Consider the following 27,364-nt stretch of genomic DNA (forward strand, 5'->3'; position numbering starts at 1 on the left):
GGCAAGGAGGGGGGTGGCCTCAGACGGTCATAGGCGTGAGCCCCAGGGAGGCTATGGGGGAGAGACGACCACAAATATTGGTCAATTGGACCCATGGTTCTAACGGGAAAGAGGAAGTCCTACCCAGTCTTGCGAGATGTTCCGTTATAGGACAAGGGGAGGGGGGAAAAGAAGGGTCTCGGGGGGGGGGGGAACTCTCAGGTCCCCTCTTGGGTTGTTTATTTTTCTTTCGGGGCTCTCACTCGATCCTTCCATAGGCTTAGGAAGGGCAGGTACAGCTGGGTCCACTGGACGCACCAAATTAGAGGGAAATCAAACCAAATTAGAGGGAATCACCATTAGAAGAAAGGTATGGTAGTTATCAATGTAGTTACTTATAATGTAAGGGGTTTAAACACAAAAAAGAAAAGATATAGGATGAACTGTACTATATGGAAGCAAATGTTGTTTGTCTCCAAGAGACGCATTTAACACATACCTCAGGTATTAGATTGAATTCGGTAAATTTCCCGGTATGGTTTCAGGGGGATTCCCCTTCCTCTTATTCTAGAGGAATAGCGATGGGCTTTAGTAGAACAATGAGGTTCAGTTTGGAGGAGCGTCTAGTGGACCCGGAGGGACGGTACCTGTGCTTAAAAGGGATGCTGTTCAATATTAAATGCACAATTGTAAATGTTTATGCTCCGAATGAGAACACGGACAAATTCTTAAATAAAGTATTAAATAAAATAGAAGGGTTTAATGTGGTTGTAAACCCTTACAAACCACTTTGACCTACAGGTAAGCCTAGATTAAGGCTTACCTGTAGGTCCAAGCAATATCTCCTAAACCTATATGGTTTAGGAGATATTTGCCCGAAAACGGGCACCGCTGTCTACGGCGCATGCGCCGTAGACAGCGGCGCGCAGGCGCACTGAGCGCGGCATTTCCAAGAATGGAGCTGCCGCACGTGTCGGCTCCCGTGCGCATGCGCGGGAGTGACGTCATCGCGGCTTCGCCGAATGACAGCGGAGCTGCGAGACCCCACCAACAAGATGGATGCGGCGGACTACAGGGGACAGCGGCGACTTCGCTGGCTCCTGTGTCAGGTAAGTGACACATAAAGGGCTACTATGCGATGCATAGTAGTCCATTATGCTTTGCCTTTGCAGGGAATGAAAGAGGAAGTAAACTTATCCGGGTTTACTTCCTCTTTAAGGAGGGCAAATTGATACTGGCAGGTGATTTCAATTGGAGTATAGACCCCAAAATATATACTACAGGGGGAGGGAATAGGAAACAGAAACGGAGAAGGTTTTCAAAGGCTCTGGCTACTTTATCAGTTACAAGATACCTGGAGGGTATTGCACCCAAAAGATAGGGATTACACATGTTTCTCCCCGGTCCACGGGTCCTTCTCTAGAATAGACTACATTTTTTTTGGAACATCAGTTCTTGTCGGCACTTAAGAAAGCGGAAATAAAAACCAGAACGGTTTTGGATCATGCGCCTGTAAAGATTCAGCTGGAGATGGGGGGAATTCGCGGACCGGGGATAAATTGGAGGTTGAATGTATCACTGCTGGAAGATGAGGATTCAGTAAATAGGATTGAGCAGGAGTTGGAACAATTCTTTAGATTGAATGACACCCCGGAAATCTCGAGTTCAATATTATGGGAGACGCACAAAGCAGTAATAAGAGGGGTATTAATAGGGATTGGAGCGGGGAAAAAGAGGGAAAGAGAGAGGAGAAAAACCCTACTTTACGAGGAAATTCAGATTTGAGCACGAGACCAAGGGGGATCCAAGATAGGCAGGACTTAATGATGAAAAAGGAGTTAGAAGATTGCCTAGAGCAGGACAGGAGGGCTGCTCATCATAGAGACAGGTATCAATGGGGAAATAAATCAAGTAGATGGTTGGCCTGGAGGGTGAAGGAAAGGAAGAGCAGAACTTTTATCCCAAAGGTGAGGGATAGGGAGGGGAGTACAAAATATGCCGGATGGTATAATGAACACATTTTATGCATATTATAGGTCCCTTTATAATATTGGACATCTGGATAATGCTGAGAGTCGAGGAGATAAAGGAATACCTGAAGGGTTTAGATTTACATAGGCTTAGACAAGAAGAAAGGGATGCATTAGAAGCGCCAATTGCAATCGAGGAGGTTGAGAGAGCAATTAAAAACACAGATATGGGAGGATGCCCTGGTCCCGACGGGTTCCCGATCTCTTACTATAAGATATAAGATATTCCAAAAGCAGCTAGCCCCAAAATTATGCGATATTTTAACGCAGTGGGGAAGGGTGAGAGATTTTGTGAAGAGATACTCCTGGCACATGTGGTTCTGATCCAGAAAGAAGCAGTTGAAAGCTACAGGCCAATTTCTTTATTAAACTCGGATATTAAATTGTTTGCCAAAATTATCACAGAGCGATTAGGGCCTCATGTGCCAGATTGGATACAGAATGACCAGGAGAGATTTGTCCAAGGGAGGGAGGGTCGGGATAATGTCCTGAAGACTACTATGCTAATCCAAGAAGTAATTGGGCAGGGGGCCCCTACGGTACTCATGTCTATAGATGCTGAAAAGGCATTCAATAGGGTTAGCTGGGGGTTCCTCTTTGAGACATTAGATGGTTATGGATTAGGTGAGAGGATGAGGAGCTGGATAGAAGCTTTGTACTGTCACCCCAAAGCCAAAATAAGAATTAATGGGGCCCTGTCTTGTCCCCTTGAATTGTTCAATGGGACAAGACAGGGATGCCCGCTTTCCCCACTATTGTTTATCCTGTCGTTGGAACCCCTCCTGGCAGCCATCAGGAAAAATCAAGACATTCAGGGAATATGGGTGGATAGGAGGGAGTATAAGATCACGGCCTTCGCAGATGACCTCCTGCTCTATATTGCTACCCCTAGGACCTCTATCCCAGTGATTATGGAGGAATTGTCAGAATTTGGGAAAGTAGCTAATTTTTAAATATGTGAATATGTCCAAATCCAAAATATTACATTTTTAAATATGTCGGTAGAAGAACAGATTGCACTCCAAACCAAATTGCCCTTTAGGTGGTGCCCGAAGGAACTAGGATACTTGGGAATAAAATTGACAGCAAGGCTGGGAGACCTGTTTGAGATCAATTATATCCCCCTTCTGAACAAAATCAAACAGCATCTGGGAAGGATTCAATATAGAGGCCTCTCATGGATAGGGAGAATAAATGTAGTTAAGATGTTCATTTTACCAATATTCACATATACATGTCAAATGGTACCAATATTATTACCCCAAGCATATTTAAGCAAACTGAAAACCATGATTATAAGATTTATCTGGAAACAAAAAGCGGCGAGGGTGGCCTTTAACACTTTGACTAGGAGCAAAGATAGAGGAGGTCTAGCAGTACCAGACTTTAAAAAGTACTATGAGGCGATAATGATATCACGAATTGTGGACTGGATCCACGGCGACGGGGGCGGGGGAAGACTGGGTGGAATTAGAAATTAAGTTAAGTAAAAAGAAAATAGGTGAGCTAATATGGATACCGGCACGATGTAGAGAATTAGGCCTTAATATAAGTATATTAACAAAAAATTCACTCCGGTTTTGGGATATAATAAATGAGAGACACAAATGGGAGCACAATTCACCACTAATTCCGTTACTGGATACTAAATTCTTTCCACCAGGGCAAGAGGAATGCATATATTTTAGTAGGTGGGCTAAGAAAGAGGATATCGGACTACAGGATGTTATGGAGGGAAATAGATTATGCACATACGAGGAAATTATAAGTAAGTGGGGACACAAGACACTAGATAAATGGAGATATTCACAATTATTTTGTTTCGCCCAGTCTTTATCACAGCCATTGCGGAGCAAGGAGCAATTTAGACCCCTGGAAAAGCTACTAGAGAGCCGCCAATGCTTGGAAAAAAGGACCTCAAAAATATATAAAATTTTAATTGATGCAGTAGATTTTAAATATCCTGGCTATATAGAGAAGTGGGAAAGAGAAATCGGGCCCTTAAGCAACGACCATCAGAGGGACAAGATTATGAGACTAACTTATTCGGTTGCTATAGACTCACAAACAAGAGAGATGTCATATAAACTGTTAACAAGGTGGTATATAACTCCACAGCAAGGAAATAAAATGAGTATAGCGACCCCCCCCCAACGTGTTGGAGAGGTTGTTCGGTATTGGGAACCTTTGCACATATGTGGTGGGAGTGCCCCAAGATGCAGATATTTTGGGGAAAAATAATAGAAGCTATCTGATATAACAGGAGAAAGGATCAGGAGGGACCCATGGACGTGCCTATTCCATAACTCTGAAAAAGGGGATAGAGAGTATAGCCATTCTCTCACTCCTTGTTTACTGAACTCAGCTAAGGGACTGATACTGCGAAGATGGAAAAAACAGGAACCTCCCTTAATGAAGGAATGGGTAGAAAGATTAGAGAGGATTAGGTATATCGAAGAGTCAATATATAAATCGGAGTGTGTAATGGGGAGTTACCATAATAAGTGGCGGCAATGGTTGCAATTTGGAAAAACTGAAAGCTATATGAAGCTGCTTGAATTTTAGTAAGAAATATTATTGGAAGGATCGACTGAGAGAGAGGGGATAGGGAGGGGGAGGTTGGGTAAGGGGGGGGGGGGGGGAGAACAGGGGGTAGGTATTGTAGAAATTGATATATTTATTGTATTTTTTGTAAATGAGTACAATACTGAAAATTTGCAAAAATAAAGAATAAAAAAAAGTAGCTAATCCCCTTGACATAGCAAACACAGAGGCACTTCACTCAATTTCCATGTATAGTCGTGCTCATAAGTTTACATACCCTGACAGAATTTATGCTTTCTTGGCCATTTTTCAGAGACTAATAATATAAACCTATTTCTTTCACTAATGGTTAGTGTTTTGGCTGAAGCCATTTATTATCAATCAACTGTGTTTACACTTTTTTTTTTTTAATCTTAACCGCGCCCGCCCTATAGCCGATTTACGGCCTTAGAGCAGGCGCTTTCCTGCAATTGGCCGTCCCTGGACGTCCTATTGTTTACTTCCGCAATGCGCGCCGTCGCGGGCACGCATCGCGGAAGTTCTGTGTTCGCCGTGTCCCCCGGGGACAGGCAAACACAGATCGCTGTAAACGGCCAATCACAGCGGCCGTTTACAGCGTGATCGGCGTGTCCAATGGGAGATGATCTCATATGTAAACATATGAGATCATCTCTCAGCGCCGCTCTCCCTCCTCACACAGACAGCGTGTGAGAGGGGAGAGATGAACGCCTGCAGCAGCCGTCAGTGCACAGAGGAGAAAAAAAAAAGTGTAAAAAAAAAAAGTGCCATCCTGCCCCAGTGCCATCCTGCCCCAGTGCCATCCTGCCCCAGTGCCATCCTGCCCCAGTGCCATCCTGCCCCAGTGCCACGTATTGGTGTCATTTGTCATCGGTGCCACGTATTGGTGTCATTTGTCATCGGTGCCACGTATTGGTGTCATTTGTCATCGGTGCCACGTATTGGTGTCATTTGTCATCGGTGCCACGTATTGGTGTCATTTGTCATCGGTGCCACGTATTGGTGTCATTTGTCATCGGTGCCACGTATTGGTGTCATTTGTCATCGGTGCCACGTATTGGTGTCATTTGTCATCGGTGCCACGTATTGGTGTCATTTGTCATCGGTGCCACGTGTCATTGTCCTGGTATTTCAAAAGTGTAATAAATGGTCAACAAGTTAGATGTGTAATTTATGCTCCTAGAACACGTGATGGCGCTCCCTGCATGTTGGGCCTCTCTGTGGCCAGGCTGTGAAAAAGTCTCACACATGTGGTATTGTAATACTCAGAAGGAGTAGCAGAATTTATTTTGGGGTGTCATTTGTGGTATACACATGCCATGTGAGAGAAATAACCTATTACAATGACAATTTGGTGGAGAAAAATAAAAAAAATGAAATCTTAATTTTGCAACGAATTGTGGGAAAAAAATGACAACATCAAAAAGCTCACTATGCCTCTTACTAAATACCTTGGAATGTCTACTTTCCAAAAAGGGGTCATTTAGGGGGTATTTGTACTTTCCTGACTTGTTCGGGTCACAAGAAGCGAGATAGGCCACCAGTACATCAGATGTGATCAATTTTGTGCGATTCGCACCACAGCTTGTAGACTCTCTAACTTTCACAAAGACCAAATAATATCCACTAATTTGGGTTATTTTTACCAAAGATATGTAGCAGTATAAATTGTGGCCAAAATTTATGAAGAAAAAATAATAATTTGCATAATTCTGTCACAGAAACAAAGAAATATGCATTTTTTTTTTTTCAAAATTTTCTGTCTTTTTTCATTTATAGCGCAAAAAATAAAAACCCCAAAGGTGATCAAATACCACCAAAAGAAAGCTCTATTTGTGGGGAAAAAAAAGGACACAAAATTCATTTGGGTACAGTGTTGCATGACTGAGTAATTGTCATTCAAAGTGTGAGAGCACCAAAAGCTGAAAATTGATCTGGTCAGGAAGGGTGTTTAAGTGCCCAGTAAGCAAGTGGTTAATAACGGAAACTACGGAAATTACCCTGATCAAAAGTTTATATACCATGGTGATTTTGGCCTGATAACATGCACACAAGTTGACACAAAGGGGTTTGAATGAGGTAACCATCCTCGCCTGTGATCTGTTTGCTTGTAGTGTGTGTGTGTGTGTGTATAAAAGGTCTCTGGACTCCTAACAGACACTTGCATCTTTCATCCAGTGTTGCACTGACATTTCTGGATTCTGAGTCATGGGGAAAGCAAAAGAATTGTCAAAGGATCTGCGGGAAAAGGTAGTTTAACTGTATAAAACAGGAATGGGATCCAATCAGCAGTGTTCAAACTTTAATCAAGAAGTGGAAAATGAGGGGTTCTGTTGAAACCAAACCACAGTCAGGTAAACCAACTAAAACTTCAGCCACAACTGCCAGGAATATTGTTCAGGATGCCAAGAAAATCCTGCAAATAACTTCAGGTGAAATACAGGACTCTCTGAAAATGTGGTTTGGCTATTTCAAGAGACACTTGAAGAAAGATGGGCTTCATGGTTACTACACAAATATCACAAAGTATCCCGTTACAATATGCCAAACCTTCTGGCACAAAATAATTTGGAGTGATGAGACCAAAATGTAGCTTTTTGGCCACAACCATAAATGCTACATTCGGAGAGGCCTGAACAAGACCTATGATGAAAAGTATGGAGGTGGATTGCTGATGTTTTGGGGATATGAGCTACAAAGGCACAAGAAATTTGGCAAAATCGTTGGCAAGATGAATGCAGTATGTTATCAAAAAATACTGGAGGAACATTTTCATTCATCAGCCAGAAGCTGCACATGGGACATACTTGGACATTCCAACATTACAATGATCCAAAACGCAAGGCCAAGTCTACCTGTCATTGGCTACAACAGAATAAAGTGAAGGTTCTGGAATGGCCATCTTAGTCTCCTGACCTCAATATCATTGAGCCACTCTGGGGAGATCTCAAACGTGCAGTTCATGCAAGACAGCCCAAGAATTTACAGGAACTGGAGGCTTTTTGCCAGGAGGAATGGGCAGCTTTACAATCTGAGAAGATAAAAAGCCTCATCCACAAGACTTCAAGCTGTCATTGATGTTAAAGGGGACAATACACTGTATTAACTGGGGTGTGTAAACTTTTGATCAGGGTCACTTGGGTAGTTTCTGTTGCCATTATGATTTAAAGTGTGAACACAGTTGTTTAATAAATTGCTTCAGCCAAACACTAACCATGAGTGAAAGTTTTTGTTTATAATTTATATGCTCTGAAAAATGGCCAAGAAATCAAATTCTGCCAGGTTATGTAAACTGATAAGCACAACTGTATGTTCAATCTACAGTATATTATGCACCTAGGCAACTTCCATGCATGCTGTTCTGTATACTGACTTCTAGGCATGTGCTTCCATACTACTGTGTTGGCAATGGAAACCTTTCTTGAAATAGTTTTGTTTCCCCCATCTACTAGCATGTAAAGACATCTGATTGGTTGGTCAAACACTTTTGATCTTAACCTGAAAGGACCCTACTTGTATTTTACTAAAAACAATTAAGGCTAGCTACAGTGTTTACGACCCTTGTAACACAGGACATTAAGCAAGTGAACATTTGACCAATTAACATTTTTTACCATTAGTTACACTGGTACAATTTGCCTTTTGTGCAGATTTAAGGCAGCCATAGATGGTTTGAATATTGACTGGTTCAGCATGGATCAGCCAAGACTCAAACCTTCTATAGGCAGGCTGATTGTACCCAAGTCGATCCCATTGATTTGATTTGGGTACAACCAGCATTTCAGATTTTTACATGCGATTTTATTGCCAGTGGCTATAGCCGCTGGCAATAAGCACTCTGTCCTCCCCGCACCCCCAGTAGGGAGGGCTCCCTGTGCCCTGTTTACTGTAGTAAACAAGGTTTTAAGCAAACAATGTTCAAAGGTTTTGTTTCTTATTTTAGTGTTTATTACTGTAATAAGCATTCTGAGTCTGTTTAAAAAAAATCCCTGACTTCCCCCACCCCCAGTAGCTCACTCACATTAACGGGTGCCCAGGACTAGCACTCAATATTTCCACTTCCTGAGGGCAGCAGGGTGAAGTGGCATGAGGACGCCCATGTCACATCAAACGATATCACTTCTGGGATTTGGAGCACACGCTGGTTCTGGAAGTCGGAACAGTGAGGTCTCTCATTCATTACACTGCTCAAAATAGAGTGCCAGCCCTGGGCACCCATTAAAGGGAGTAAGCATTTTAAAAGGGAATTCAGTATGTGGAAAGTGCGTTTTATGTGCTATAGAATTGAAATGTTGTGAGTAGAGATGGGCCCATGCGTATTCGAAACCCCACCTTCCCATCCCGCCAGGAAGCCGACACTGCACAGGGCTAATCCCAGGCAGTGAGACATTTCCCAATCTGGAGCTGTAGAGATGTTTCGCTGCCTGTGATTAGCTGTGTGCAGTGTCGGCTTCCTGGTGGGATCAGACCTGTGGGGTTTCGAACATGCCTGAGACCATCTCTAGTGATTAGGCATTTTCTGTGGTCATCTTATATGCTTACCTGACTTACCTTGGACCTGTAGTCTTTAAGTGAATCCAGAGGGCCCATACTGCTAAAGCAAGATGGTGGCGGCAAAATATCTGTATAAAAGCGTTTTTGATCCAAACTCCTAGTGTCATATAATTCTGGTGAGAGTATGGTGTGACGGTGGCATGGGCATGTTTTGGAGCACCACTTCTGTTTTTGTTCATAGGTACGTGCACAATGAAGATATGATCCCAGTCATTACAGCAAGATTTTATTTCACTTTCTAAGCATTTTATATTCGTGTTTGATCTTTGGACTCCCTTATAACATGTAGTACTTATTAAAAGTCATATGGGCATTTTTGGAGTTGGTATGTTGTATTTTTTTTATATAAGCAATTTAAAGTGGATGTAAAACCCTTACATATACCCAGTGAAGTGAACAGCACCAAATGATACACAGGGATGAAACAAATCTCCCTACATAAGTTTTTACATGTATATCTGCTGTTTTAAGCTTTTATATACTGGTTAGAAAGTGCACAATGTGTTTTTAGATTTTTCTCTTCCTGTTCCACACTGCAGTGGAGCCTGGGCATACAGCCAAGACAGCTGATTGGAGGAAAGGCACACACCTCCTCTCCTCATAGGTAGAGACTGTGCCCAGCTCAAATTTCACATCCACTAAGCCTTTCACAGTGCGCATTTGTTTTTTCCAAAGTGCTGTTTATCATACATTTTCAGTTTAAACACTAGATGGCATCCTATTGTATTAATTTTTCCTTGGTGCAGGGCACATGGAGGTTTGTTTACACAGTGAAGGGGTATTGCAGGCTGGTACCTGTCTGGTTAAACCCCTGATTTCTGAAGAACCAACATAGTTTGTTTTTCTTTTAATGCTAAATTCATGTGTACAAAGCAAACCCCTTTTAATGACAATTCTAACATTTTGGGACAGAGGGCCTAAGATCATTGCCCCATTTTGAAGATTTTAAGGAAGTTTGATTAATGTGGGGCATTTTTACTATGACGGCTTTAAATGTAATCTTGTCTTTTTCTTGTAGCTACTTACCTACAGGAGCTACTCTCGGATAGTCTGGGTCCATCCTACACTAACCTTTCTCGCATGGGCAATACATATTTGAACCAGCTTGTTGACAGTTGCCTGGCACTGGAGATAAAGGACTCTTCACTAACAAGGTATGACTATACCTCATCTGTGTTTTTTTTTATTCAGTAAAAGTACTGTAGCCTCTAATGTTTTTCTGATGCTTCTTCGGTTCTTGCAAATTGCTGCTGAAGTTCTACTACAACCTATTGTTGCTGACTTCCTACTGGGATAGTAGCATGCGTCGCCTAGCCCCCTCATTGACAGCCTCGCTGTCGTTAATGCACCCCCTGGAGTACATTACGCAGGTGATGTCACTGGCAGGTGTTACTTTTGGTACATTCAGCAATCTGATGAATGCCTTGGTAATGGCCACCACTTATGATGGATGTTTCCTAGCAGCTAAGAGTCGCTGATAGTTTTCTGCTGTGACAACTGCTACTTTTTATTTCAGCTACATCCCAGCAGTGAATGACCTGAGTTCTAAGCTGGTAACCATAGAGTCCAGTAATCAAGAGTTGGAACTGGAGCTGATGAACTTGAGAAAAAGGTTAACAAACGCTCTTGTGTTGGAGAAATCCCTGGAACAGTAAGTAGTACCATCAATCCTCTATCAGTCTGTTCACCCGAATGGACATATTTTTAATAGATGTCGGACATGCAGTATTTTATCAGGGACTTGGGTGTGCAGACCCACGGAGTGAAGTATAGAATCCTTTTCACAAGACATACATTCAGACAAAAATTTAATTTGTAGGACCATGCTGAGAGTTTGTTTACATGGTATTAAAATGATTCTAAAGGCTTATGGGTTGTTTGTTTTTCTTGGCATAATTCATTCTTTACATTTTAAGGTAAAAAATCCTTCTGCGATTAGGAACCCCCAGCCACCCCTCTGTGCTCTCTCCTCACAGGAAAGAGGGGCAGCTGCAGGAGCCATTGGCTCAGCCAAATCCTGTGACAAGGGGGTGGGGCTGAACCTCGCTGTCTATAGGGAGCAGCTTCCTATGGGGGCACTTGCCAAAGGGAAGGAGCCAGGAGAGCTGGTGGGGGACCCCAGAAGAAGTTTGGGGCTGCTCTGAGCAAAACCATTGCACAGAGCTGGTGTGTGTGTGTGTGTGTGTGTGTGTGTGTGTGTGTGTGTGTTTAAAAAAAAAAAAATAAGAATAATGTAATATTTTTAGTAGGGCTGTGGAAATTTAACAATTAATTGCTCGATTAATCGTTAATTTCTTTGATCGATCAAAATAATTTTGATCGAGGACGATCCGTGGATTGAGCTCCACGGTCTCGCCCATAGGAGTGGCTAGCTCCGGAGCGGCGGCCATCTTGGTCGAACGCGGACATTTTAATCAGTAACAGCCCTAATTTTTACAGTCCCATTAAACCTAAGGCAAGAAATATGTCAGAGCAAGACAGCCTGTGGGGTGCTTCAACCTACTTGTTTTTCACAATGGTATTGAAGTAATGAATATAATGGTTACAATTTGAGTTTTATGGATACAGGCTAACATTTTTGGTGCTTGGATGTCCAGGCTAATCTAGCAACATAGCATGCATCAGTTAACAAATCCATTAACAAGATATCTCAAGCTAATTTGCCCACTTTTTTTTTTTTTTTTCCCAGCTTTTGAGAGTCTCTAGCCTGGCGAAAGTCAGTCATTATGTTCGGATATATTGGGTTAGCAGAAGTAATGAGGAAAAGATGAGAATAATGTCTTAATCGTTTAAAGTAGATATAAAGTAAAATGTTTCTTTGCAGTCTAATGGTTGTTGGTCCAGTTCATATTCTGAAAGCGCATGTTGCATTGCTGAAATTGCAGGATCCATTTGGATGCCATCAGCGGTTGCCAGTGGCAGCTCCCACATTTCTCTTCTGAAGGAGAAAAAAGTGGAAGTGTATAACATATGGCACTTACTTTAAACTTGGGTCAAACAGCACTGAATATTGTTTCTGACCCAAAGGGATCTCCGGAAAGCAGAAGAGCAGTCTAGTGTGGAAAAAGCCAAAGTGGAGGTCCGAGCGCAAAATATGAAGAAGCTGAAAGACAAATCAGAGGAGTATAAATACAAGATCCAGACTGCAAAGGTGCGTGATTGTAGATCCTAATATTTTCACCTAGCAGGAAAGTGAGTTGTGCTAACACTACTGATTTGCCAGCTTTGCCATTGCTTGACAGAGCATTCACATTTAAAAGGTATAAAAGAAAAAAGCATGGGTTGCGCTAAAAAAATAAAAATTATTACTATAGACAAAATTTACACCAATGTGGAAAACTCCAAAAAATTACTTAATTAGTCAATCCTGTGTAAAAAAAAATTAAATCACATGAAAGTAATTTGTGCTGTATCAATGAAGATAACAAATGTACATCAATATTATTCGTGAAAACACCATAAATGATAATGAATTACTCTGATGCAGTGTGAACAATAAACAAAGAGAAAAAAGGGGATATTTTTCCAAATAACCAATTGACTTGATATATTAATAAAACATAATAAGTGATAAAAAATTATAAAAAGTGTTAGTGTCCATAAAGTCCTTTTTAAAAAGAATATCAATTTCCAAAAACTCCACGGTGATATGGTGACAGCAAAAACATCCGGAATTAGTGTGAACAGTGCACAACCTCCACCATAAATATTACTGCCGCTTACCAAAGATGTATAGTTCCTTATTACAGAGAGCCATGCAGCGCAAGTGACTGATTCCCCCAGTCCAGGGTATTCGCAAGTGGATACAAGAGGATGCAGGAACCCGTTACTTCTCCCAGCCTCCAGACAAACTCCCTCTCACCGGTTTTCATCAAAAATAAAACTCGCAATAGTATAAATCCCAAATGATTTTTAATCAAATTAAAAGACAGATTGCGCACTTACAGAGATGTTGTTTAAACAAGTCACATAGCAGATTCGAGCCGGCCGGTCTCGATACGTAGCGCCCAATACTTCCGCAAACAAACACGTGAGCTGGTGGCGTCAGGACGTCGCTCCTCCTCCCTACGCGTTTCGTCACTATAGGACGTGGTCACGGGGTACGGGCGGCGTCCTGACGCACCGCTTAAATAATACGAACAATAAACCAAGCCTCGGTCTGACCCCGGAACTGAGACGGAAGACACCATCTTGGTTTAGGGAAAATAGCACCAACTAGTGCTGCAGGAAAAAAACCTCATAACCAATCATATTGAATAGATAGAATTCGTATATAAATAAATGATATAAATTCAAAAGGCTATGCACCCAAATGGGAAGCGTACATACAACAAAATAAAAAAGAGAGAAAATAAGCTCCCGAAGGCATATATTTAAAAAACGAATATGGTCTAATTATCTGTATGGTCACATTATAGGGGGGGAAATAGAAACCATATGATAAAATAAGAGAAACCCATAAGAGCTCCTACATGAAGGTTGATTAAATTAGGTAAACCCTCTAAATGAATTAACCCCATGTGTGATCCACCTAATTCCAAAGGTCAGACCAAAAATATACAACTAATACAAAACATCTGTTACATCTAATAGTATATACCAATAACGAAATTGGAACAATATTGTACTACATTCATTATTAAGTCCCAATAACAGAACAGGAACAGTACCACACTGCACCCATGGACGTAAATATATACAGACCATAGGGCCGTGCATGACCCCTGAAATTAATACATAAAAATTAGGTAAACCCTCTAAATGAATTAACATATGTGTGATCCACCCAATTCCAAAGGTCAAACCATAAATGTCTGTTACATCTAATAGTATATACCAATAACAAAATTGGAACAATATTGTACTGCATCCATTGTTAAGTCAAAATAACAAAACAGGAACAGTACCACACTACACCCATGGGCCTAGATATATGTAGACCATAGGGCCATGCATGACCCCTGAAATGAATACATAAAAATTCAGGTGTAAAAAAACAAGTATATGGAAATTAGATCCATGTATAAAAATATATAAAACTAAAAAGATTACAAACATAAACAGTGAGAAAACATACGGTGTTAGGAATTATCAATGAAACAATTGACGACAACATCAATGTTTAACCCAAAGGGGGTATAACTCTTTAGCTTGTGTACCCAGGCAATCTCCAACCTGGAGATACTGCGAACCAAGCAACCTCCCCTCCAATTCGGCCTATATTTATCTATGCCAAGGAACAGCGTATTGGAGGGATCTCTGTTATGAACAGTTAAATAGTGCTTGGAAACAGAGTGTTTAGTAAACCCTTTCCTGATGTTGCTTATATGCTCGTTGATCCGTACCTGAAGGGGTCTCTTGGTCCGGCCCACATATTGCAGGCCGCACGGACACTGGAGCAAATAAACAACACCGGTAGTAGAGCAAGTAATGAGAGAATCTATGGGGAAAGTTTTTTTAGAAGTACAGGTAGAAGAAAAACTAGTGGTCCTTCTTGTAGTACATTGGTTGAGTTGGCACACCTGGCATCTTTTACATTGGTAGTACCCTTTTAACTCGGAGAACAAATTTGTTCTCTTTGGGGGGTTTACAACGTTGGGGGCCAATTTGTCTCTGAGGTTGGACACACCCCTAAAGACAACCTTTGGTTTATCTGGTAGGATGGCACCTAAAACCCTGTCACTCTTCAAGATGTGCCAATATTTATTCATAATATTTTTCACGCTAAAATGTTGGCGTGAAAAAGTGGTAATAAAAGGGCATCTGTAAGAACCGAAACCATCCTCATTTCTAGCTTTGGCCTCTAATAGGTCACCTCGATTAGTGCCAGTAACCTGATCGAGGGCATCTTTAAGGAATTCCGAACTATACCCCTTGTCCAGAAACCGCTTGGTAAGGACTTCCGCCTCTGCCAAGAAGGTACCATCCTCTGAGCAGTTACGTTTAATTCTGAGGTATTGGCTTTTTGGGACTGAGTCAAGCCATGATCTGTGATGGCAACTATCTCGGGGTATATAGGCATTCCTGTCTGTAGGCTTAAAATAGGTGGAAGTAATAAACCTATCTTCCTTGACAGAAATGACCAAGTCCAAAAAATGAATTTGTTCTAAACTCGCTTCGTAACTGAAATGTATCCCTCTGTTGGTATTTAGGAATTCCATATACTCAGAGCAGGTAGATCACCATCCCAAAGGAGGAGGACGTCATCTATGTACCGGACCCAGAGAATGACCTCTGACCTAGGCTCCGCATAGACGAGGTTGGTGTGTCCAACCTCAGAGACAAATTGGCCCCTAACGTTGTAAACCCCCCCCCCAAAGAGAGAACAAATTTGTTCTCAGAGTTAAAAGGGTACTACCAATGTAAAAGATGCCAGGTGTGCCAACTCAACCAATGTACTACAAGAAGGACCACTAGTTTTTCTTCTACCTGTACTTCTAAAAAACTTTCCCCATAGATTCTCTTATTACTTGCTCTACTACCGGTGTTGTTTATTTGCTCCAGTGTCCGTGCGGCCTGCAATATGTGGGCCGGACCAAGAGACCCCTTCAGGTCCGGATCAACGAGCATATAAGCAACATCAGGAAAGGGTTTACTAAACACTCTGTTTCCAAGCACTATTTAACTGTTCATAACAGAGATCCCTCCAATACGCTGTTCCTTGGCATAGATAAATATAGGCCGAATTGGAGGGGAGGTTGCTTGGTTCGCAGTATCTCCAGGTTGGAGATGGCCTGGGTACACAAGCTAAAGAGTTATACCCCCTTTGGGTTAAACATTGATGTTGATGTCAATTGTTTCATTGATAATTCCTAACACCGTATGTTTTCTCACTGTTTGTTATCTTTTTAGTTTTATATATTTTTATACATGGATCTAATTTCCATATACTTGTTTTTTACACCTGAATTTTTATGTATTCATTTCAGGGGTCATGCATGGCCCTATGGTCTACATATATCTAGGCCCATGGGTGTAGTGTGGTACTGTTCCTGTTTTGTTATTTTGACTTAACAATGGATGCAGTACAATATTGTTCCAATTTTGTTATTGGTATATACTATTAGATGTAACAGACATTTATGGTCTGACCTTTGGAATTGGGTGGATCACACATATGTTAATTCATTTAGAGGGTTTACCTAATTTTTATGTATTAATTTCAGGGGTCATGCACGGCCCTATGGTCTGTATATATTTACGTCCATGGGTGCAGTGTGGTACTGTTCCTGTTCTGTTATTGGGACTTAATAATGAATGTAGTACAATATTGTTCCAATTTCGTTATTGGTATATACTATTAGATGTAACAGATGTTTTGTATTAGTTGTATATTTTTGGTCTGACCTTTGGAATTAGGTGGATCACACATGGGGTTAATTCATTTAGAGGGTTTACCTAATTTAATCAACCTTCATGTAGGAGCTCTTATGGGTTTCTCTTATTTTATCATATATGGTTTCTATTTTCCCCCCTATAATGTGACCATACAGATAATTAGACCATATTAATTTTTTAAATATATGCCTTCGGAGCTTATTCTTCTTTTTTTTTTTTTTTTTTTTTTTTTATTTTGTTGTATGTATGCTTCCCGTTTGGGTGCATAGCCTTTTGAATTTATATAATTTATTTATATACGAATTCTATCTATTCAATATGATTGGTTATGAGGTTTTTTCCCGCAGCACTAGTTGGTGCTATTTTCCCTAAACCAAGATGGTGTCTTCCGTCTCAGTTCCGGAGTCAGACCGAGGCTTGGTTTATTGTTCGTATTATTTAAGCGGTGCGTCGGGGGGACGCCCGTACCCCGTGACCACGTCCTATAGTGACGAAACGCGTAGGGAGGAGGAGCGACGTCCTGATGCCACCAGCTCACGTGTTTGTTTGCGGAAGTATTGGGCGCTGCGTATCGAGACCGGCCGGCTCGAATCTATGTGACTTGTTTAAACAACATCTCTGTAAGTGCGCAATCTGTCTTTTAATTTGATTAAAAATCATTTGGGATTTATACTATTGCGAGTTTTATTTTTGATGAAAACCGGTGAGAGGGAGTTTGTCTGGAGGCTGGGAGAAGTAACGGGTTCCTGCATCCTCTTGTATCCACTTGCGAATACCCTGGACTGGGGGAATCAGTCACTTGCGCTGCATGGTTCTCTGTAATAAGGAACCATACATCTTTGGTAAGCGGCAGTAATATCTATGGTGGAGGTTGTGCACTGTTCACACTAATTCCGGATGTTTTTGCTGTCCCCATATCACCGTGGAGTTTTTGGAAATTTATATTCTTTTTTTAAGGACTTTATGGATACTAACACTTTTTTTATAATTTTTTTATCACTTATAATTATGTTTTATTAATATATCAAGTCAATTGGTGGTTTGGAAAAATATCCCCTTTTTTCTCTTTGTTTATTGTTCACACTGCATCAGAATAATTCATTATCATTTTATGGTGTTTTCACGAATAATATTGATGTATATTTGTTATCTTCATTGATACAGCACAAATTACTTTCATGTGATTTAATTTTTTTTTTACACAGGATTGACTAATTATTAAGTAATTTTTTTGAGTTTTCCACATTGGTGTAATTTTGTCTATAGTAATAATTTTTTTATTTTTTTTTAGCGCAACCCATTCTTTTTTCTTTTATGCCAAATGTAGTATAACATTTTGGGTTGCTGCTTAATTTTTTCTTAGTGAATTTTTACTTGACAAGCGCGGTTTTTCCTTTTTTTCACATTTAAAAGGTAACTACTTTTATGGGAAAAACTATAGCAAATAAAAATATAGAGGGGGGCATATACAACTGCTACACAAGCCATATTGTGATTTTAATGTTAAAAATTGCCTTTCCTTTTTAATCTGCAGCCTCTGTAATTTCCTGTAAAATTCAATGCAATATAGCCTCCTGGAGGTCTTCTGTAGACAGATGGTTTACAGAACTTTCCCAGAAATCATTCCCTGCTTGCGTGATTGGTTTGTTTATTTTCTCAGAAGTCTGCACTAAGGAATAAGTCAGATTTTAAGGCATCCTCTGCAACAAACAAAATTCACTTTGAGATGCTCCCCAAGGGTTAAAGCACAACTTCAGTTAAAAACGGAAGCTCTGCTGTTTATTTCCACCACCCCCGGGAGTGGAGTTTCCCTTTTTAAGCCTTTGTGTGTGGGTGGCCTGGCTTTGCAGGTTTGTGAATCTTGTCCAATCAAACCATATTCCTCACACATACCCAAATGTTGACCTATGTTGTCTTCAGGCACCGTGAACTTGAGGTGGTCGCTTGATCTGGACAAAAATCTTTTCTTAGTAGGAGCTAATCTACCCCGTTAACATGACATGTTTTTTTGCTACGTTAAATAAGAACCATTAATTCTGAACTGACCTTTGTGGCATTTACCACTGATCTTTTGAGTCTGTACCCTGAGCTCAGCATCAGTTGCTACAGATTTCAGGAGTAAATGAGGTCAGTGGTAAGTGACCCTCTGTCTCACAGTACAATCAAATAGCCCTCAGCTGCACAGCTTACAGCTGTTCTGCTTCTTGCTGGACTCTTCACAGTACTCGGGGTACTGCAGCTCTGCCTCTCCTCCTCTTCCATAGTCCAGTAAGCTGGGCTAAATGACAGCCCTGTTACAGGAGCCCCCTACTCCCCGCATTGACTTCTAGCGCATAACCTCTTCCCAGCATAAACAAATTGCAATCTTTTCTCTGCTTCAGCTGCCTATGACTAGCACAGCTGCAGCAGAGAAGGGGGGGGAACTGAGTGGCATTTCTCCACATTTGTACAGTGAGAGCATCGTGGACCCCACCTTCTTTGGGGTCTGTGTGCACTCATGAAGGATACACCACTGTATATCATGCCTGACCTTTTGAATGTTTTAGTTGTCATTCAAGCCATTTAGAACGAAAAACGCTGAAAAAATAATTCTGAGTATTCGCTTATTTTATGAATTTCCGATTGGGGTTGCTGGCCTGCCTTAGCTCTAGGTAACGTTTTTCCTTGACACTCTTAAGTTAAATTTTTCTACCTTTTTTTTTTTTTTTTTTTTTTTTAATGCAGGATGAGCTTTCTGCGGCAGGGATGGAGGATTCGCTGACGCATCGCTCTTTGGTGTCCCTCTCTGAGGTCTGTAGGTGAACTGTCTTTCTTGCAAAGCATTATGTTAGACAGTCTATAGATGGCATAGAAATAGAATTGGCAGATAAACACTCTGAGGTTGATTTACTAAAACGGGAGTGCAAAATCTGATGAAGCTGTGCATGGTAGCCAGTCGGTTTCTAACTTTAGCTTGTTCAATTAAGATTTGACAAAAAAATCTGGAAGCGGATTGTTCTATGCAGAACTGCACCAATTTGTGCATGCTCCAGTTTTAGTAAATCAACCCCTCTTCGTCTCTATATACAAAACCTAACATTAAATTTGAAATTGCGCTAAGTAGTATAAATGAGCAGCTAGCACATGAAACAATGCAAGTTGTGAATGTAAAACATAACAGTGCAGCAGTAAATATATAAAAATTGAAAAACCTAGATCAAATATGTGAAAACCGAAAGACTGCAATGTCCAATCAATAAAATCTAACGGATCGTTCAAGCGGTTGTTCTGGCAGTTGCTGCTTTATACATATGTGCATATGAAGATGTTTGTGAGTAATTTAATCTGTGTTTAAAAATAAAAATCTGCTTTTACGGATTGGTTCTTTACTGATCACTATGGCCACAAACATGAATTTGGCGTGACTGGGATTGGAGCACATAGACACCATGCCGCTGTGGAGCTACATGCATTTGTCTGACATGGGCGCATCTTGACGACTTCTAACTTGGAAGTCAATCCCATTTGGTAAGTGTATTTAAAGTGGATAGTGAAGGTGCACCGGCGTGGTGTTTCCTGTTTTTTTTTTTTTTTTTTTTTTTTTTTTCCCAACAAGGGCATACGTGGATGGGACTTTACCCTTTTTTTGGAAGTGCTTCACTTGAACCCATAGCAGCTCGATATTTTATCGATTGAACATTGCACAGTCTGTTTTTTGCTTTCACATATTTGATCTTGATTTAGTGCTGCACTGTTATACTATGTATAATGGTTTCTAATTACAGTGAAGGAAGGGTAAAGGAGGCTTTGGGACTTTAAATATACCCCTTAGTCTCACTTATGTATGATTCAACAGAACATTTACGTTTATTAAAATACAATTTCATTAATTACAGTTTAAAACCATATAGAAATCATATTTGACACATCACAAAGATGAGCAATCTGTGTCCTTTCGATAAGTTCTAAACATTCGCGGATTTACCGCTTCTTTAGGACCTGCAAAGGTTTTGTATATTCGGAGAGCTTGTTTACAATCCTAAAATCAAGTCTACAGAGAAAAAAAAAAAGGTAAAATCCATAAACAAGATGAATTATCACATTGACCTATTTCATAGGTACAAGGCTAGTCACATTTTACATGATGGATATCTCTCTGTACCAAAAAGAGAATATCTGGATGGCTGCACTCCATTTAAAATTGAATCCAAAAAAGCATTAAAAAAAGACCGCTCATACAGCAAACTAGGGAATAAGATACAGCAGGCAATACAGCTAACATGTTTCACACCATTCTTGATGCTTAAGTGCTTAATCATAGCTGAGCCTCAGCTTTGATTAAGAACAAGAATGGTGTCCAATGCATTAGCTGTATTACCTGCTGTATTTTATTCTCTTGCTGTACGGGTTAGGTTAGGCAAAGAGAAGCGGTAGTATACCACACTGGCCACCCGCCTCCACCGCCATTACAGCGGCTTCCCATCCACCGGCCCTGCTCTCTCCTCCGCCCCAGCCTCCCCTCCATGCGGGTTCTGAGGATCAGAGCCTCGGCTCGTGTGGGAAAGCTGTCTTTTTTTTTGAAAAGACGAGGAGGGAGGGCGGAGCATTAATGCAACGTCTGCGTGGTTAGACGTCCACAACATCGTTGTCTACACAGGCTTTAAAGTGCACACAGCCTATGAAGGGACACAGAGCTGACAGCCGCATTTGAGTGTGGGACACGGGTATTCCCTGGCAGCATTTACTTAAGCACCAGACTGGGTCTTGGTAGCAGCAGCAGTTGCTAAACTACATTGCTCAGCAGTCGGTGCCTTTTTTTTGTGGTACCTCTACCTTTGTTGCTTGGCACTATAGGCAGAAGAGGTACAAATACCCCGAAAAAACAGAGGCTCAAAGGGTTCTCCCTCAGGCTCTGGGGACCCACCCTGGACCAGGGCAAGCTGGCCAGCGTGAGCCGTCAGGGTCAGGGGCTGCATCTGCTTCTGGCACTTCAGCCCCTGTATACATTATGCAGGAGGTTGCTTTTTATTTAAATTTTTTTTGTTTGTTTTTCCTGAATCATAAATGGGCTAGAGGAAATATTAGTGGCCTTAATCGCATCTTCACTCAGTGGAAGAAAACTCACTAGGTCCCCCCCTATACCACCCTGGACCCTCAAATAGAGGAACTCTGGGGAAAAGGAGAGGAATCCACCTCAGAGGATCGGGATGAGACTGATGAATCCTCTTTTGAGGAATTAAGTGGAGAAGGTGCTGGTGCAAATTCTTGCTGGTTGGTCCGCTCCACATTTAAGTTGTCTGTATCTGAGTCTGTTAAAGAACCCTCCTCTTGTTTGGGTTCTCTGAAGCCTCCCCAAACTGCACATCCCTTTCCTGTTCATAGCTTACTGGAAAAGCTTATTATTCTGAGTGGGATCACCCAGATAAACATTTTTTTTTTCTCCCTCCTAAAAAGTTTTCAACACTTTATCCTATGGAGGAAAAATGTACTAATATGTGGGGTATCCTGTTGACAACGCTCAGATGCTTAGGGATCCAACTGATAAATAAAATTGAAATTCCTGTTAAACGGTTTTCTCCTTGGCAGGTTCAACCTGCAGTGGCAGCAATCAGACTTTGTCAGTTCTTGAGAGACCATGTTAAACAGGTCCTCAAGGTTTTACCTGAACAGCAAGCCCGGGGGTTGGCCAACTTGCCAGTGGCTTTGTGTTTTGCTATTGATGCAATCAGAGATTCTATCCTCCAGACCTATTGCCTTACGCTTGGATGGTGCATATGCGTAGAATCTTATGGTTGAAAAATGGGTCAGCAGAATCGCCATGTTAGAAGCTCCTGGCTGGATTCCCCTTTCGTGGTGCAAGGTTATTCGGAGAGGATTTGGACAATTGTATCCAAAAGATCTCTACTGGGAAAGCGGCCTCTTGCCGGCTAAAAAGAGTAAATGCTCCTCTTTCAAACGTGTGCTTTCCCCAGTGCCAGGAGCATCACCCTCCATGCAGTCACGACGGCCTGCTCTGTCAGGCTCGAGAACAAAATCTCAGTGTCAACCCCAGGGACAAAAGAAGTCCTGGGGGAGGAAGTCTACAAGACAAAACTCTAAAGCCCTCGCTCGCTCGGGTGGGGGGGAAGACTGCTACAGTTCTCAAGACTCGGGAAGCAGGAGGACTTCAGGACAGATGTGTGGTCTCCACAATAACTGTAGGTTACAAACTAGAGTTCCGAGAATTCCCCCCCCCCCCCTCCTCGTTTCCTCAGATCAAATATACCTAGAGACCCAGAGAAAGTCTTTCTAGCGTTGGAGCGACTATTGTCACAAAAAGTTATTGTGGTAGTTCCCACGCAAGAGCAGGGATTGGAGTTTTATTCAAACCTTTTCACGGTACCCAAGCCAAATGGAGATGTCAGACCCAGTCTAGATCTTGAGGATCTAAACCGATTCCTAAAAGTACGGCTTTCGCATGGAATTGATCCGATCGGTAGTCTCCATCCTACAAGGAGGAGAACTTCTGGCGTCCACTAGACATCAAGGATGCGTACCTGCATGTACCTATTTTCCCTGCTCATCAAAAGTACCTGCGTTTCAAAGTAAAAAAAATGCCACTTTCAGTTTGTAGCGCTGCCTTTTGGGCTAGCTACTACACCTTGGGTGTTTACAAAAATCTTGGGCCCATCTGGCCAGATTAAGGGCCCAAGGTATAACAATAATGGCATACCTAGACGACCTGCTCTTAATAGACCGGTCGGTAGACCGCTTTGACCAAAACTTGGTCACCGCAGTCAACTATCAGGAGTACTTAGGTTGGGTCCTCAACTTGGAGAAGTCTTCTTTAAAGCCAGTAAGAAGACTAGAGTATTTGGGTCTGGTCATAGATGCAGCCTAGAAGAGGGTATTTTTACCCCCCAGGCAAAGATCAGTGCCATAAAAGAACTGATTCTGGTAGTCGGGACAAAGAAGAGTCCTTCCTTTCGCCTTTGTATGAGGCTGCTGGGGAAGATGGTGGCTTCATTCAAAGCAGTTCCCTATGCTCAGTTTCATTTGAGACTGCTGCAAAACAGTATCCTGTCTGCCAAGAATGTTCAGGCGTTATATTTTCCAATGTGTCTGTCTCCTGCAGTGCGTCGGAGCCTCAGTTGGTGGTTGATACCTGAAAATCTGCAAAAAGGAAAATTCTTTTTTTACCAGTTACCTGGAGAATGGTAACAGATGCGAGCCTTTCGGGTTGGGGAGCAGTTCTCGAACAGTCGACTGTCTAAGAGGATGGTCCAAGATCGATAGTACCTTACCCATCAACATTCTGGAGATCCGTGCGGGGTATCTTGCCCTAAAGGCCTGGATACTCGGGTTACAGAGTTGCCCTGTCAGGATCCAGTCCGACAATGCCACAGCAGTGGCTTGTATCAATCGCCAAGGAGGCACCAGGAGTCATACAGTTCAGGGAGAAGTAAACCAGATCTTAATCTGGGTAGAAAAGCATGTGCCGTGCATATCGGCAATCTTTATTCCGAGAGTAGAGAACTGGCAGGCAGACTACTTAAGTCGCCGGCAGTTAGTCCCAGGGCAATGGTCTCTTCACCCGACATCTTCTTGGCCATTTGCCAAAGATGGGGGGGGGATTCCGGATGTAGATCTTTGCTTCCAGGTGCAACAGCAAGATCGACAACTTTGAGTCAAGAACAAGGGATCCTCTTGCATCCGGAACAGATGCATTGGTGACTCTGGCATCAGCTCTCACTGATTTATGCACTTCCTCCTATTCTGCTACTGCCGTGGCTTCTTTACAGGATCAGGCAGGAAAATAAGTCAGTACTTCTGGTGGCCCAGAAGAGCTTGGTATGCAGAAATGGTAAAAATGGCAGTAGGTTCCCCTGTGGACCCTACCGTCACGTCCAGACCTGTTATCCCAAGGTCCAGTGTTCCATCCTGCCTTACAAACGCTAAATTTGATGGTTTGGCTATTGAAAACCACATTCTGAAGAGTGGTGGGCTTTCAGACCCTGTGATTTCTACCTTGGTTAATGCAAGGAAGCCAGCTTCCAGAATGATTTATCATAGTCTGGAAAGCTTATGTCTCCTGGTGTGAATCCAGGGGTTGGCATCCCAGAAAATGTCATAGGTAGAATCCTTGATTTTCAGCAAATGGGGTTAGAAATTAAGCTGGCCTTGAGTACCATCAAGGGCCAGGTCTCGGCCTTGTCAGTATTGTTTCAACGTCCACTTGCTTTGCATTCTTTGGTCCAAAGCTTTATACAGGGGGTAATGTGCCTTAATCCTCCGGTTAATGCGCCCCTAAACCCCTGGGACTTGAATTGGTTCTGTCAGTTTTATGGAAACAACCTTTTGAACCAATACGCCAAATTCCCCTGGTCCTGTTGACAAGGACGTTTATTTTTCTGGTAGCCATTTCTTCTGCTAGAAGAGTATCAGAATTAGCAGCTCTTTCCTGTAAAGAGCCTTATTTAATCATGCACAAGGATAGAGTGGTATTGTGCCCTCACCCTAGCTTTCTACAGAAGGTGGTTTCAGGTTTTCATCTAAATCAAGATATTCTGCTTCCTTTTTTTCCAGATCCCTGTTCTACGGAAGAAAGGTCACTACATTCTTTGGATGTAGTGAGAGCAGTCAAAGCTTATCTGGAAGCAACTGCCCAGATTCACAAAATGGATGTTTTATTTGTGTTGCCGAAAGGTCCTAATAGAGGACAGGCAGCGTCAATCTACTATTGCTAAATGGATTTGACAAGTTATTGTTCAAGCTTATAGTTTTGAAGCAGAAAGTTTTGCCTTTTCAGATCAAGGCACACTCCACTAAGGCTTAGTGCTTCATGGGCAGTGCATCACCAGGCCTCTATGGCTCAAATCTGCAAGGCTGCAACTTTGTCTTCAGTCCATACATTCATCATATTTTACATACATTCATCATATTTTATCAGGTGAATGCGAGGGGACATGAGAATATCGCCTTTGGGCGCAGTGTGCTGCAGGCAGCGGTACAAGGTCCCCAGGTCTGATTACACCCTACTTGTTCCCCTCCCCTCAGATAGCATTGCTTTGCGACATCCCATTAGTGATTACTGAGACTCTTTGTCATGTGATGTACGAGAAAGAAAGAGAAAATAGGATTTTTATAACTGCTTACCTGTAAAATGCTTTTCTTTTGAGGTACATCACAGGGGCACAGAGGTCCTCCCCCTCTTGTAATACACTTATATTGCTTTGCTACAAAACTGAGGTACTCCCAGTAAGGGGAGGGGTTTATATAGGGGCTTGAACTTCCTGTCTAGGGTGTGCCAGTGTCCAATCACCTAGTGATACCCTATATAACCCATCAGTGATTACTGAGACTCTGTGTCCCGTGATGTACCTCAAAAGAAAAGGATTTTACAGGTACGCTGTTATAAAAATCCTATTTTTTTTGTGGCATTCTGAAGTAGCTTTTCCTGCTGAGTGCTGCTTCTAGTTGGTGAAATAAAGTATTGAAGCTGGGGCAGCCAGGTACTTGGCATTTATGATTGAGGTCAGCAATGGCTGGCTATGTTTTTCTCAATGCAGTAGTAATTTAAATTGGAAGAACTCGATAGTCCAATGTTATCTATGTATTTAAAGGGAGATGGTCTCCTTGCCCATGCAGGGCAAAATAACACTTCCTGACACCCAACCGCCCCACCCCATCGCTCTTTACATATCTCCTTGCTCTTATACAACTGGCAAGAATACCTGACACATCTGGGTATGGAACATGTGACCTGCACCCCTGTGATGGTGCCCTGGCTTAGCAGGCAATTGCTAAGCGCAACACTGTAACATTGGAGGGGGGGGGGGGGGGGAGAATTATGTCAGTCCCCCTGGCTCTCCAACACAGATTTATCCCAGGCCTATTGAAGATACAAACTGCAACTAAATATTCTTGCCTCTCCCACTATGTACAGGTGCATCTCAAAAAAAAAATTATCAAAAAGATCATTTTACTTCAGGATTTAAATTAAAGTGAAACTCGTATAGAGTGATCTATTTCAAGCATTTTTTATTTATTTTTTTTATTTTTTATTTTGATTATGGCTTACAGCTAGTGAAAACCCAAACAGTATCTCAGAAAATTGGAATATTATGCAAGACCAATAAAGGATTTTAATACAGAAATGTTGGCCAACTGAAAAGTATGTCTATGTATAGCATGCACTCAATACTTGGTCAGGGGTCCTTTTGCATACATTACTGCGGCGTAGCAAGGAGGTGATCAGCCTGAGGCACTGCTGAGGTTTTATAAAGGCCAGATTGCTTTAAAGGCGCCCTTCAGCTCATCTGCATTGTTGAGTCTTGTAGTTTCTTCCTTTTGACAATAGCCCACATATTCTCTATGGCAGGGATCTCCAAACTATGGCCCTCCAGCTGTTGCAGAACTACATTCCATGAGGCTTTGTAAAACTCTGACATTCAGACATGACTAAGCATTATGGGAATTGTAGTTCCTGAACAACTGGAGGGCCAGAGTTGGGAGACCCCTGCTCTATAGATTTGAGGTCAGGCGAGTTTGCTGGCCAATCAAGCACAGTGATAAACCGGGTATTGGTACTTTAGGCAGTTCGGGCAGGTGTCCTGTCTTGCTGGAGAATTAAATCAGCATCTCCATAAAGCTGGTCAGCAGAGGGAAGCATGAAGTGCTCTAGAATTTCCTGGTACAGGGCTGCACTGACTTTTGAAACAGTGGACCACACCAGCAGATGGCATGGCTCCCCAAATCAACACTGGACCTCATGCAAATTGGATTCTGTGTCTCTCCACCCTTCCTCCAAACTCTGGGATCTTGATTTCCAAATGAAATGCAAAATGTATTAATCTGCAAAGAGGACTTTGGACCACTGAGCAACAGTCCAGTCTTTTCTCCTTAGCCCAAGTAAGACACTTCTGATGTTTTGTTTCTGGTTC

General features: G+C 42.0%; 1 protein-coding gene across 1 annotated transcript in view; it reads left to right on the top strand.

The window, feature by feature from the left end:
* HAUS1 (HAUS augmin like complex subunit 1) overlaps positions 1–27,364 on the top strand; it is a 56,228-nt gene that overhangs the window by 21,059 nt on the left and 7,805 nt on the right. The window contains exons 3-6 of the mRNA XM_077474124.1: positions 10,144–10,279; positions 10,642–10,776; positions 12,153–12,276; positions 19,188–19,253. Of these exons, the coding sequence (XP_077330250.1) occupies positions 10,144–10,279; positions 10,642–10,776; positions 12,153–12,276; positions 19,188–19,253 (461 nt within the window). The remainder of the gene's footprint in view (positions 1–10,143; positions 10,280–10,641; positions 10,777–12,152; positions 12,277–19,187; positions 19,254–27,364) is intronic.

The sequence above is a fragment of the Lithobates pipiens genome, unplaced genomic scaffold (assembly GCF_037356315.1).
Source record: "Lithobates pipiens isolate NorthernLeopardFrog02 unplaced genomic scaffold, aLitPip1_a1.2 Scaffold_8, whole genome shotgun sequence".
Classification (NCBI taxonomy): Eukaryota; Metazoa; Chordata; class Amphibia; order Anura; family Ranidae; genus Lithobates; species Lithobates pipiens.